Here is a 13,504-nt window from a genome sequence, read left to right on the forward strand (position 1 = left end):
GCCCATGGTCCTTTGTGGGACTAGGCTGGGGTTTAAACTGATTACAGCCTCATTGTAGAAGTGCTCTGACACTGAAATCAGATTCTCTTGTCCACAGGTCGGTGAAATCGAGAGCGACTGGCTCCGGGAGTTCTTCACGGTGAGTCAGCCAGCGTTCCAGTGATCATGTAATAGCTCTGTTGAACATAGCGGCTTGTGTTATATTTATGACTAGCAATTCTTTCTCAGTCGTAGTCTTGACTAGCGGAGCTGTTGTATGAAGGTTATGACTGAAAGGGCACCACCATTCACAACTTTGGAACCATTTTATATACAGTAATACCTAAGACTGGGTGATCAATGTGCTTAAGAGAAATGTCGGTGTACGATATAGAAGTAAAGTATAGTATAGTGGTATACTTTGGCCACAATGTAAATATAGTATGCACTTTAAATATAGCTACCTGGTGTCTGAAGGGACCTAGAGCTCTGGCTTGTTTAGATTTGTTAGAAAGCATCCCCACACTTTATAAGAGTTAGCCATCGAGCCATTAAAGGTGTACTTCATTTTTTCTAGTATACAGCATAATACAGCGTGCCCTTAGTCCAGTGTGTATGGGAAGGAGGATGTGTTGTTGTTTTTCTTAATATGTCAAAATTCTCTTGCTATAATAGTAAAAAATGTTAAAATGCTATGTTAGATTTGTGTTTAGGTAAAGCTAGAGTATGGGGTCTACACCAAGCAATAATTAATAATAATAATATAATTAATTAATAATTAACAATGCAATTATTGAAGTGGGATTGACAGGCAGTATATCTAAATTTAAACAAATTATGAAGTTCCAGTATGTCTGTAATGAGGAACAGGCCCAAATAGGACTGGGCAATATGGAAAAAATATTCACAAAAAATGATCACAATATTTAAATACATTCTCACAATACAAACTATTTATCCTGATGCACATGATGCATCAGTATCGACAGATTCTTAAAAACTACTATTCAGATAAGCTCCCATATTGAGTTCAGAGATTTGTATCAAATTGGGCTGCACTTCGTCCAGGTAAACCAGACTAATTACAGTGTGTGTAATGAAACCTGCAGTTGATCTTGAAGTGTTCTGTAAGCACTGGTGCATAAATGATTAAATATTATTGCTTTTCCATCATCAAATAATGTGTTTTCTCCTCTCTGCCTGACAGACTGTGCACACGTACAAACCCTGCTTCATTGCCCTGCACTTCCAAGAGGTGGGAGGGAAAGACTACATGGTCAACATGGCCCACGCGGAGAACTTCTTCTGGTAGGCTCAACTCAGTGTATTTAAAGACAGCTCTGTGGGGATCCAGGGCAGATACAGAAATGTGAAATATAAATAAAGCAATATTTCATTCCCAGGTCTTTGCTTACAGTTTGGACATGCCTACCTCATGAAGACTTTTCCTTATTTTTTCCAGTTTTCTCATTTTAAAATAGTTGTGAAGTCATCAAAGCTAATGGGATCATGCAGTGACCAAAAATGGTTAAGAACGGTCTGTAAAAACTGTCGTTCTCCTTTTTCTTGATGCAGCTTGGCATTCTCTCAAGCAGCTCCATGGAGAACCACCTGGGATGCTTTTCCCACAGGCTTGAAGAAGCTCCACACATGCTCTGAGCTTGTGGGCTGCTGAGAAGTACTTTTTTTGACAGCTTAAGAAATGAAGTGCTTGTTTGAGAAGATGTTAGTGTAGAATTAGGAAAAGCACACACTGAGTTAGGTGTGTCCATACTATCAATGGTACCTCTACCTATTGGTCAACGTAACTGGCAGGGTTGATGCTGTTGAAGCCTGTGTTTGTGAGTCAGAAAGTTTTTTCTAATTGGGGTCAATGTTGATGAACAAAAGTGGTCACAGCTAGAGCTGGGCGATGTGGAAATATTTAATATCACAATATTTCAAGACATGTTTTTACGATATACGATATTTATCACAATATTTTGTCATGTAGACAAAATGAACCAACAGTGTAAATAATCAGTGCTTTTTATGTATGATAATTGACACCAGAAATGTACAGTACATCGTAATTTATATTTATATTTTAAATAGGACAAAACTGTCCTAAACTGTGAGATGGGCATATAGGCTGTTCACGAATAATCTGAAAACTTTACGTGTCAACCTTTTTTAGTGCTAATTAATAATCTTACCAAGTTTGGCACAACTTCCTCCCGTAGGTCTTATGTATGATAACTGACACCAGAAATGTACAGTACATTGTAATTTATATTTATATTACGATATATATTATGATATTTATCACAATATTTTGTCATGTAGACAAAATGCATCAACAGCGTAATTAATCAGTGCTTTTTAAGCACTGATGATATTCATGATACACTAATAAAAGCATATTGTGTACCATGATAACAAAATTCATATATATATATATATATATATATATATTCAGCTATTGAACGGTAATCAGTATGACTGGGAATTATAAGGGCTGCCTGGTTTTATTAGTGATGGTTTTCATTCAAGGCACTATTTACATATTCAGTGCTGCATTTTCAGGCAAAGGAGTGGTCACAGCATGTTTACAGTTTTTTTATCTTTTGGCAACTGGGTTAAGCACTCAAGGATGATGCTGATTGATGGGATGATGTTCTCAGCTAAAGTCAAATGTATGACCTTAAAACTTAGATAGCTGCGTCATCTCACTGCTGAGCTGCTATTTATTTATCCAGAGTATGGATGAGACAGTAGGAGAATTGTTCATCGTTGTTTTAGTGACCGCAATTAGCTTTCTTCATTTATAAGGGTGTAAATAAAAACGTATAGACCGATTCAATGTGATGTAGTACAGGAGTAAATGCGCACAGTGGAATTTTGTGGATTTAGTCATTGGTTTACTGAAGAATCGAGTTTAGAGGTGCTACAATTTAAAAAATTTAGAATCCAATTCAGTTCGCTATGGTGGTGTCTCAGTTTGATTCATTTTGCTGGGCCAATGTAGATCTTGAATTACAATTCACCTAAATATCTATTAAATGCAACTAAACTCTTAAAAGGTCTTTAACCTTTTAGGAATCAGCTGACTAAACAGACTCATTTGAGCATCTGTGGATAATCTATAGAGGACTAAATCCCAATCATGCTGCTAGCCGTCGGCAGCCAAGCCCCCTGAAAGAGCACACTTGGCCTTGCTCTCTCTAGGGTGGGCACATGGAGCTCTCTGCTGGTGGTCACAGGCTTCTACAGGCTGGTGCATTGTAGCCGAGTGTGCGGCAACACTCCATGTGTGTTGGTTTGAAAAAAAAATCGCAGGTTGACTGTGCATGTGTCGGAGGGGGCATCTGCTCGTCCCCCCTCACTCGTTAATGATGTTCGCTAGCTCTGCTGATACTCACTGTACTGGGCTGTGTGATGTTCTCTCATTAGAGGTAACTGGTTAGTGGCGCTACTGTTATTTACACTGCTTTCCCCACAAGGTACGTTACTGTTACATGTTATACACTAATGTGAGTTTGAGTCAGGTAAAAACAGACTGGTGCCGTTCAGCATTCGGAGCAGATTTCAACACTGGCTTTAATGAGGTTCTGCAGTCGTGAGTGAGGCCTGTATTGCCATCATGCAGATAAACGAGGAACTGCAGCATCCTTCGACCTCACGCAATGCTGCAGCAACTATGCAGCAAAATATGGATCATATGATCTGAGCAGCTCTCATGATCTCATGAAATCATCAGCCAATACCAATATTTAGCCAACCAATCCTTCCATCCATAGTTGGATTGTTTTACTCCTATGTTTTGGAATTATTGTGGCTCCAAAAAACTACTTTCACAGTAACTTTTAAAGAAGATTGTACACGGTTATTGAAATCATTTTATAATGTAAAACAGTATGATTACCATTCTGCTTCATCGCGCAGTATCTCATTAAGACTGATAACCCTGCCATCCCTAATCCGTACAGCAGTAGTCAGCTCCAGTTCAGAAGTCCTCTTCACGTATGTTTTGCTTGGCTGACCCTCTCACTTTTCCTCCTATTGTAGGACCATTGAGTCCAGCTCAGAGATGAAGGACTTTGATCGTGTGTGTGTGTACGTAGACAGTCATTTCAAGGCAGAGGACAACTTCACGGTGAGTATCACTTGGGTGTTAATAGCCCTCTGTTGAATGATGGTGTAAGACTATGACCAAAACTGCTGTCTTTGCTGTCTTAGATGTTACACTAAACAAAGCATTAATTTGCCATATTTTTGCATTATTGGCCATTAATAAACCAAATAACGACAGCTTTCACTACTGAATATTATTATTATATACTAATAGTAAAGATCTTTGACAGCTATCCACTTTCTTAGAGTTCCACAATGAAAAGCACAACCATACAACAGCGTGGCCTACAAATCGTTTAGATGATTTAGGCTGTTTTTGGGAGGGAAATGTGTTTGTTTACTCAGGGTCTTGTCAAATGTGGAACATGTATAAATGAATAGGCCTGGAAATTATCTGAAAATATTAGTGAAGTCTTAGAAAAGTGTAAAGTTCGGCCATATTAAGCATATTCATTTATTAAAATATTCATTTATTCATACATTTAGCATATTCCTTCCTCAGCTGACATTCCCAGTTCCCATCTCTTATTCCCAGTTAAAATATTTTTTCAAACCTGTTGAAATTGTGAACCTGTTATCATGTCACACGTAGACAAACGCGTGGACATTACGGCGCCACAGCGAGTAACGTCCACTTGTAATATTTCAGTATTAATGTTTTACAGTTGAATGATGAGGAGTGATCTGTTTCGATCAGTAGGTGATTGCCTTTCGGGGTTCTATTGTCATCTTTTATGTGTAGGATGTCCTCAGTTCTCCTTTGCTTTTATGATGACCTTTACAAGCAACAGCTGTCATAAACGTCAGGAAAATTGTCCTGGGAAAGATCTGGAATAAGATGCATTTAATACACAGAGAAGTTGCACTTCACCTCACTGCACATGACGAAATTCAAAGTAAAAACCAGTGCTGAAGAATAATGCCAGTGTACAGGGTTGGATTAAATGGTTGTGTGAGTTGTGATGTTGTTTACTATTATTTACTGTTTTATTTTGTCCCAAAAAACTAATTGAGATCAAACACTGATAGGTAGATATTACAAAGTTTGGGGAAGACACAACTCCCACTTTATTTACTTATATACATCAGTTATTTTATTTATTTACTTTAATACATCAGTCAGTCTTTAAGTACATTCGGAAGTGCATTAAGTGTGGCCCTCATTTCCAGTGAAGTCGAGTATATAAGTCCGGATATAAAAATGATGTATCTAAAAAATCTATTTGAAACTAAAATATATTAACTATAAAAAAATAAGAGTCAAAAGTTAAAAGAACGAATGAAAATTAGTTAGAAAAATAATAAAAAATAAACATATAAATAAATAAAACAAATAAAACAAAAGCTACATTTATATTTTATAAATTAAATGTATTTTTAACAAGATAAAAATTATTATTAAGAATACATACAAAATAAATGCATAAAAATGAGGACAAAATACAGAAAAGACTAATAAAAATTAAAAAGTTAAAATTAAACTAATTAAGATTTATATATATATATATCTTTATTTATTTATTTATTTATTTATTTATTTAAATGTTAGAGTTAGAGTATGCTTTAATGAGTTTCAGCTCTCTGGTGCACTCACTTTAGCTAACAGCCGTTTTCTCCAGTTCAGTGGAAACTCCCAGTTCCAGTCCCAGGTTTTTACAACATAATTGTCCTGGCACTTCGACCTACATGGCCTTCTTCAGGATATCTGTGGAACTTCTGCTTTTATAGAGCCAGCACAGATGACACACATTAATAATAGCTACATTTCCATTATAGGAAACATAAGGCTTTGAAGGGTACATTTACACTGCCTTGACACATCATTCAATCAGAGCAGCTTTATGTGCATTATAAAAGCAGTTGATTTGAATACAATGGGAACGTTCCTGCCTCTGAATAGTGCCTCATTGCCTGAATGGGCAGCATTCTCGGTCACAGTTTGGGACCACTAGGTGGAGTACTGCTCCAGGCTGAAAAGGGCTGCTTGACTTTAATGACTTGGTCTCTTTTCATCCTTATCCACAATAGCACTTGAGACTAAGTGTTGCTCAAGAACATATCCAGGCTCTCAGCTTATAACCATGTAGCTCCGTATCCTGTTTTAGTTCTGTGGAAGTGACTTTTATAGGTGGCGGTTGCCAAGTTTCCTCCGCAAATGAGTCGTCACTTTTCTTGTTCAAGTCATTCCGAACAGTTCCTCAAAACAGAGCCAGCCGAGTGACCGAATGATTCAAGACATGTTTAAATACTGGTTCCAATAACAATAACAGCACAACAGGCAGGTTAACCATTGCTGGAGGGAAGCCACTGTGGTCTGTAATCCCTCACACACGCTTAGACAAAGCAGCTTGGACAGACACCACCCAACCTGCAGCCGCACTCAAGTCAATATGGTGATTAAAGGTCTGCTGTAGAGAGCAGCGCAGCGGGCAGGTTAGTGGATAATTAACTCTTAAGTGCATATTTACATGAGTTTGGATTGCCCACTGCTCTGTGTTTGGTTGGGTGTATGTGGGTTTGCTGTGTCTGTGTATATACAGTACCTTTGGTACTTGTAAAAGAGTCATTCTGTGACCACTAGGGGGAGTAAAGCCCCTTAGCGCAGTATGAAATCCTCACCACTGTGCCACCTCATTAGATACAGTATTTTTCACTTGTCAGTCCTAATACACTGTATTTAACCCCTGTGACCTTGTACATTAAGCATGTTTTCCTTGTCAGTAGTCAGTTGTCAAGCCTGAAGTGCAGAATTGCCTGGACATGGCCTCATTATGGATATCCACAGTAATGTCCGTAGCTTGCTCGGACAGCTATAGGTGCCAGAAACGGGTTTCAATTCCATACCAGTGTAAGGTTAACTACGTTAACTGACATATGAGAGTTAAAAGGCCCCACGCCCCTCATTAGCATACTTACCTTTTATTTATTTTACCTGAAGACCACTTTTAAAGACCACCAAAACCTGTCAGAATTCATTTTACCTACCAACCTTTCTTTAAAAGGTAAAGGTGCACAGTGAAATGTGCCCTCCGCATTTAACCCATCTGTGGTAGTGAACACACACACACACTAGTGAACTAGGGGCAATGAGTACACACACACACACACAGAGCAGTGGGCAGCCAACTCCAGCACCCAGGGAGCAGAGAAGGTAAAGGGCCTTGCTCAAGGGCCCAACAGTGGCAGCTTGCCGAGCCGAGGATTCGAACCAAGGATTTGAACCCACAACCCTGTTATCGATAGCCCGGTGCTCTAACTGCTGAGCCACCACTGCCCTTTATCTGGAAAACTAGGAAAAAAACTCTACAATGGCAAAACCCAACACTGGCTGGGGGGTTAGTGACTGTAAAAGGGGCTGAAGAGGATGTATTTCAGTGTATATATATATTAGATATTCACCTTTTCTTTTACAATGCCAGCATCTCTACTGAAGGGGGGTTGTTTATGTTGTTGTTTTAATGCCACTGCCAATCCCTTTAATTGTCCTATTGGTCATGCCGTAGGAAGACCCCTCTGAAATTGGATGTTGTTTTTGTTTGTTCTTTTAAATGTAAAGTACACAGATGAAATAAAAGCACACTGTAGACGTTCAGCTAAATTACCTTAACCGTAAACAGTTATCCATTATTAATGTTTATCTTTGCTCACATAGCTTTAAAAGTATATAGAGAAGCAGGCTAGGTCGTGCCTCAAGGAAAAAACAGTGATATTTGAGAGAGTGGCAGGGTATTAACCCATAGCCCACCCAGGTGAGGAGTGATAGACCTTGTATGTTGTGAGTGAGTGAGAGTGTGTGTGTAGTTGTGTGTATGTGTGTATGTGTGCGTCTTTGCGTTTGTTCCACACCCTGATGGACTGGGTTAATGTGTGGGAATGGCCGGGCAGTAGGCCGAGTCAATACGTTTAAGTCCAGATTAAAACTATTGATCAGGACCCTCAGTCTGGACATGATAAATAAACTGGGGTGGGGGTGTGTGTCTGTGTGGGAGGGGGGGTTGTTGTTGGTGGGTTGGGACTGTTTGGGGTTCAGAAGACGTTAACGTAGAACAGCTGTGGGTGGGTGTAGTACCTCTTAGTCAGCCATTATCCCAACCACACACACAATAATTATGCAGTATGACCCCAGACTGTTGTACTGCTACAGCAAAAAACACTAAACACAGCCGAACACACCATATCTATACATTTCTATTAATAAATAAATAAAAAGGAGAAGAATAGAAATGCAAATACAAGCAAACACACAATGCTAAAATACGGTAGCAGAGTAATGCTATACCTATAGCTGCAGCTGTATGCAAAGCTTCAGTGCTCTCTGTCTAAAGTCAGGTTTAGTTGAGTTTAGTTGTATAGAGAAGTATCAGCCTCAGTTCTGCACATTTTAATGCACAGTTACACTGCTCACTTGTTTAATCAAATATGGCACGGATATTTTTAGTGTTCAGAAATAATAATAATAAAAAAAATAGTGACCTAAAATCACGTGTTTAATTTGTAACTGTAGGTGTGGTGTAGCATTGCTCGACTACGGCATTATAGCATTGACGGTAGGTCTAACTTTGACTTCAGCTACCAAAATGCAGTATATTAGGTATTTAAATATTTAATTATAAATACTTCAAATATTGTGATATTGTGTTTTTACCATATCGCCCAGCCCTAGACACAAAGCACATTTCCAGGCACTGCTTATTTTTTGCTGTATCAAACAAATATCTAAAATAGAAACAGAACAGTATCAAATTGAATCCTGTGAATCGTTACACCCCTACTGTTTTCCCATCATTAAGAGGACAGTTGGTCCTCACAAGGCAATGAATACAGCTCACACACACAAACTAATATGTACTCTTAATGCCAGCGTGAACTTCACTCTCCAGTGTGGATACCCATACACACATAAACATACACACACACACACACACACACACACAAAATAGAGGGTCTTGTGCACACTCTCAGCTTCAACACCGATCTTCATCAATCAGGTCAGTTCAGCGTTTAATAAAAATTTATTGACTTACAAGTGATTTTTTATCAAAACATCATTTGTACTGCTGTAGCCTCACACACATACACACACACACACACACACACACTCACAAACACACACTCTACTGCCCAGCAAAGCGATGATCAACAACCTCCAGAAAACTGATAACAAATCAATACAGGTGGCGTGAGAGAAATGAGAATGCAGAAGTGTGTGGAATGGGGACACGGTTTGCTTACTGGTGTGTGTGTGTGTGTGTGTGGGGGGGGGGGGGGGGTGGTAGTGTTAGCAGATCCTTTAAGTCCTGTAAATTGTGAAGTGGGGCCTCCATGGATCGCATCAGTGAGCCTTAGGTGCCTATGACCCTGTCGCTGGTTCACCGGCTATTCTTTCTTGGAGCACTTTTGGTAGGTACTGACCACTGCATACCAGAAAAGCCCCATAAGACCTGCCTAATGTTTTGAAAATGTTCTGATCCAGTTGTAAAAGTGGCTCACACCTGGGGTAATTTAGCGTAGCCAGTTTACCTACCATGTGTGTGTTGCCAGAGGAAATCCATACGGAGACAGGGTTAACACACCAAACTCCTACAAACAGTGACCGGAGTGACAATTGCTATTCTACGTCCAACATGCTTTTTTATGCAACAGTGGTTCTTCTATGGCATTTTTTGTGTGTAGGTGATGTGGCGGTGAACATGGGCGAGGTGAGCAGTCCCAGGTGAAGAAGTTTTAGGGGTAGCAGTGATTACTAGGCTTCTGGCTTTGAATCCGCTCCCTGCAGTAATGTCCAGCCTCAGGGCCGGTCAGCTGGAACACAGTGTCACATTAAACAAGCATCGCTTTAGACACAAGATTTATTCCCCCCTCCTGGGGACGTTTTGTCACAGCTTGTGAAGCTGTGTGTGTGTGTGGGACTGTGTGTTTAAGGGGTTGTCAAGTGCAGGCGCTGCAGTGCGAAGTGTCCCAGAACGGCGGGTCATTTTTCTTTGGCCTGCGCTCTTGGAGGCCGCGCTGGGCCCGCAGCAAGCTCCAGTGTTTAATCACTGTGTGATTGTTTTAATTTTCTGTCTGTATTGATCTCGGCGGGACACGATTGATGAGTGTGTGCAGGAGCGGGCAGCTAGTACATTAAAACCACTCACAGCTCTGTCAGCTCAGTGTGTGTGTGTGTGTGCGTTTCAGGACATGCGTCTGCACTTGCTTGTTAAAGACGAGTGTTAGGTTTCACACGCTGTGTGTTGACCTATTGGAGCTTGTACATGAGTTTTTGTGTACTGGGAAAGTTGGGATGGCTGCCAGACTGACCCAATGTCTGTTAAATACTTTAGTAATCTAAGAATATGGTCATGTAAAACAATTCAACATCAGCTGCAGATGATTAGAACATGGTCAGATATTATTCTGGAGGAGCCTGTCTTATTTAAAGAGATTAGTTTGCGCTTGATTGTTGGTGAGATCCAAAGAGCTCTCTGAAGAAAATGGATTTAAAAAGATCTCAGAACAGTTACAAATCAGCCGTTCCATGACCAGATTAGGCCTTCCTAGAAAGATCAGCCCAAGGGCTGACTGCAAGATGTTTAAAGAAGTCTCTAACAATCCTACAATGTCATCACAGGACCTACAGGTAGCTCCTGCCTACAGAACCTACAGGTAGCTCCTGACATGTACAACTTCAAGTGCACAACATTTGAGCACAAGAGCCTCCTGATACTGTGAAGCATGGAAGTGGGAATGTCATGGTTTGGGGCTGCTGTCCATATCTGCCCATAAACTGAAGCTGAAGTGGAGGTGGACCATGCAACATGACAATGACCAAAAAATTCCGGTAAATCCACCAAGGAATGGCTGAAAAGAAAGATATTTGGGAGTTTTGAAATTGGCACAGCTGAAAGATTTCTGCATGGAGGAGTGGGAGGAAAATTCTTTCATTCAATGTCAGAGACTGGTAGACAGTGATCAGAATCCTAATTGTGATTTGTCCTAATTGGATTTTTTAATTACATTTTACAAATGATTTCTAACAGACAGTTGTGAAGGACTAGTGTGTTACAGTAATTTCTAAAGGACAAACCAGACGCTCACAGAAAGAAAACCAAAAGCTAGCCTTTATAAATAATCTTGATAATCGTGAGTGAGTGAGTGAGTTACAAGCCAGTTCTACAAGGTGTTCAGCATCTAACAAACAAAAATGCTGAACGTTATAAGTTGCGGGGTTTTTTTTTTTTTGCTTTGATCATTTGATATGTATTCTGTTTTTCAGAGGCTGTCTTTTTATCTGTGATTAGCTTGTGAGCTGAATGTCAATAAGGAATAATTCTAATGATGTGAATAATTAATAATCATAATGATGTGAAAACTCTACTAATCAATATAAAAACTCAAGGACTCTTATTGGTATTCTGCCAGTTTGAACATTAGCAAACTGAAGGGCTTCATTGTGTGGTTTGTCCACATAAAGCCACATGCTACATGCTAACCTCCTTCCCTTTCTCTGTTTATCTCTGCAGGCTCTGGGCAGCATGTACTTCATCCACAAGTCGCTGAAGAACATACAGCAGTATGATTTCAGTGGTAGGTCAACTTGATGTTCTTTTGTGTCTTCTGTTATTTTCAGTCTGCACAGAAAAGTGGAGTTAGGACGTAAGTCCTCCTTCTCAGCCCTATATATACCCTCCTCTCTCACCTCACCTTAGTGTCGAACAGCATCACACCCACCACCACCCTGTGTTCTTCTTTATTCTTGCCTGCTCACTTTAGCCATGGAAAGGGGGCTTGGCTCTAGGAACCCATCGTCAAGCCGCCCAGAACTCCTGTCCGAAGTCTCCTGAGTTCACCTCCCTGTTCCAGCTCCACGTGTGTAGTTCATACTCGCAAAACAATGATGGATTTAATGTGGGCCATCAGCACAGGATCAATGGGCCTTATTCACCTTCCATACTTTTTTTATACATTATAAAAGCATAGCTGTGAACATTTCAATTTTCATGAATCTGACATGGACTTTTTGTTAGAACTTTTCTCAAAAACAAATGTAAGATTTTTTTATGAAGATATTGGTGAATGAGGCCCATTGTCTGCCCAGAGCCTAGTTCAGAGACAGACTCCGACTTACAGAGATTTAACCTAATAGCAACAGTCAAACACGTGGGTTTTCCATTCATTCTATTCAGGACTGCAAACATTCGTCAGAAACGGTAGAACACTTTTACAAAGCCCTTCTATATGCTTTAGGTCTTTATCAGTGAACTAATAAGGCCTAACACAAAAGGCTTTAGGGTGTAGGGTTGGTTAATCCTTCTTTTTTATCAGGCTTGTACAAAGCGTAATACTTATTAGAGTCCTACTGTGTCAAGAGATTACCAGACAGTGAGGGGACTTTTTTCCCCCCACTTCTTCTTAAGAAAGAAATTTTAGGTGTCAGGTAGGGTTGCACTATATACATATATACAGTGGTAATCATTACCATGGTTTTGTAAATATGATAGCATGATGTCATTTGCAATGACACATAACCTTCTGAGTACAGTTTGGAAAATGTAGCTCATAACCTGCCCTCAGATATGTTTAAATATAGAAAATATCATATAAATGTCTTCCCCCAAATTGAAGTTCCTCAATGAGTAGCCTGTTGCAACATCACAGTACGAACTGCACTTACTGTACGTCCTGCTGCTAGTCTCCAGCTCCTCATAGACGTTGAGAACATTAAGAACTCTTTTTGAGTTTTGCTAGTTTTCGAATTGTTCTGTTGATTATTGGCCCAGCGCATAGATACAAACTCAAATTTCTATCAATGTATTTTATTAAAACAGTTATTAAAAATGTAGCACAAATATGTCATCAGCTAACGTGTCCCTTATTAGCCAATCCTGAGAGATATTTTGGACTGTAAGATATCTAAAGTTATACTAAGTTATATTGTTGTCTATTTTTTGTATGCACAAGTAGGGGTGGGCAATGAATCGATATTTATTGAAATCATGATAAATTTTGTTATTGTGATACAAGCGAGTGCATTGTGGTAATCAGTGATGTTTAATTAGATAAAGTTCAGCAGATTTTAATTATAAATCACTGTACTCAGTATGGGAGTTTTGAATAGCAGTTTTTAAGAATTGCTACTGTCGCTACTGATACATTTTATCTGCATGTCGAAATACTGCAATAAATATTGTGCATCGTGAAATGATTTTTAATTATTTTTACCCATGTTATGCACTAAAGTCAGCTTTCCGAAATGATTTCTTATCAGACAGATGTGTCAGACTGGAGTTCCTTCCAGGCTTTCCCTCTTCTGTCTGTCTAACCCAGGTTAATAACCTTGCCCCTAAAAGCAGTTCTGGAAATGGAAACATGATCTAGATGTAATATGTAACTGCTAAATGCTGGTGGGCTCAAATAATAATATTATTCATAT

At 39.5% G+C, this 13,504-nt stretch overlaps 1 protein-coding gene across 2 annotated transcripts in view; it reads left to right on the top strand.

Annotated features, from left to right (window-relative positions):
• inpp5l (inositol polyphosphate-5-phosphatase L) overlaps positions 1–13,504 on the top strand; it is a 43,343-nt gene that overhangs the window by 14,277 nt on the left and 15,562 nt on the right. For both annotated transcript variants that reach the window (XM_072682386.1, XM_072682387.1), the window contains exons 2-5: positions 98–139; positions 1,187–1,287; positions 4,027–4,114; positions 11,595–11,658. In XM_072682386.1, coding sequence (XP_072538487.1) covers positions 98–139; positions 1,187–1,287; positions 4,027–4,114; positions 11,595–11,658 — 295 coding nt within the window. The remainder of the gene's footprint in view (positions 1–97; positions 140–1,186; positions 1,288–4,026; positions 4,115–11,594; positions 11,659–13,504) is intronic.

The sequence above is a fragment of the Salminus brasiliensis genome, chromosome 6 (genome assembly GCF_030463535.1).
Source record: "Salminus brasiliensis chromosome 6, fSalBra1.hap2, whole genome shotgun sequence".
NCBI classification, from domain to species: domain Eukaryota; kingdom Metazoa; phylum Chordata; class Actinopteri; order Characiformes; family Bryconidae; genus Salminus; species Salminus brasiliensis.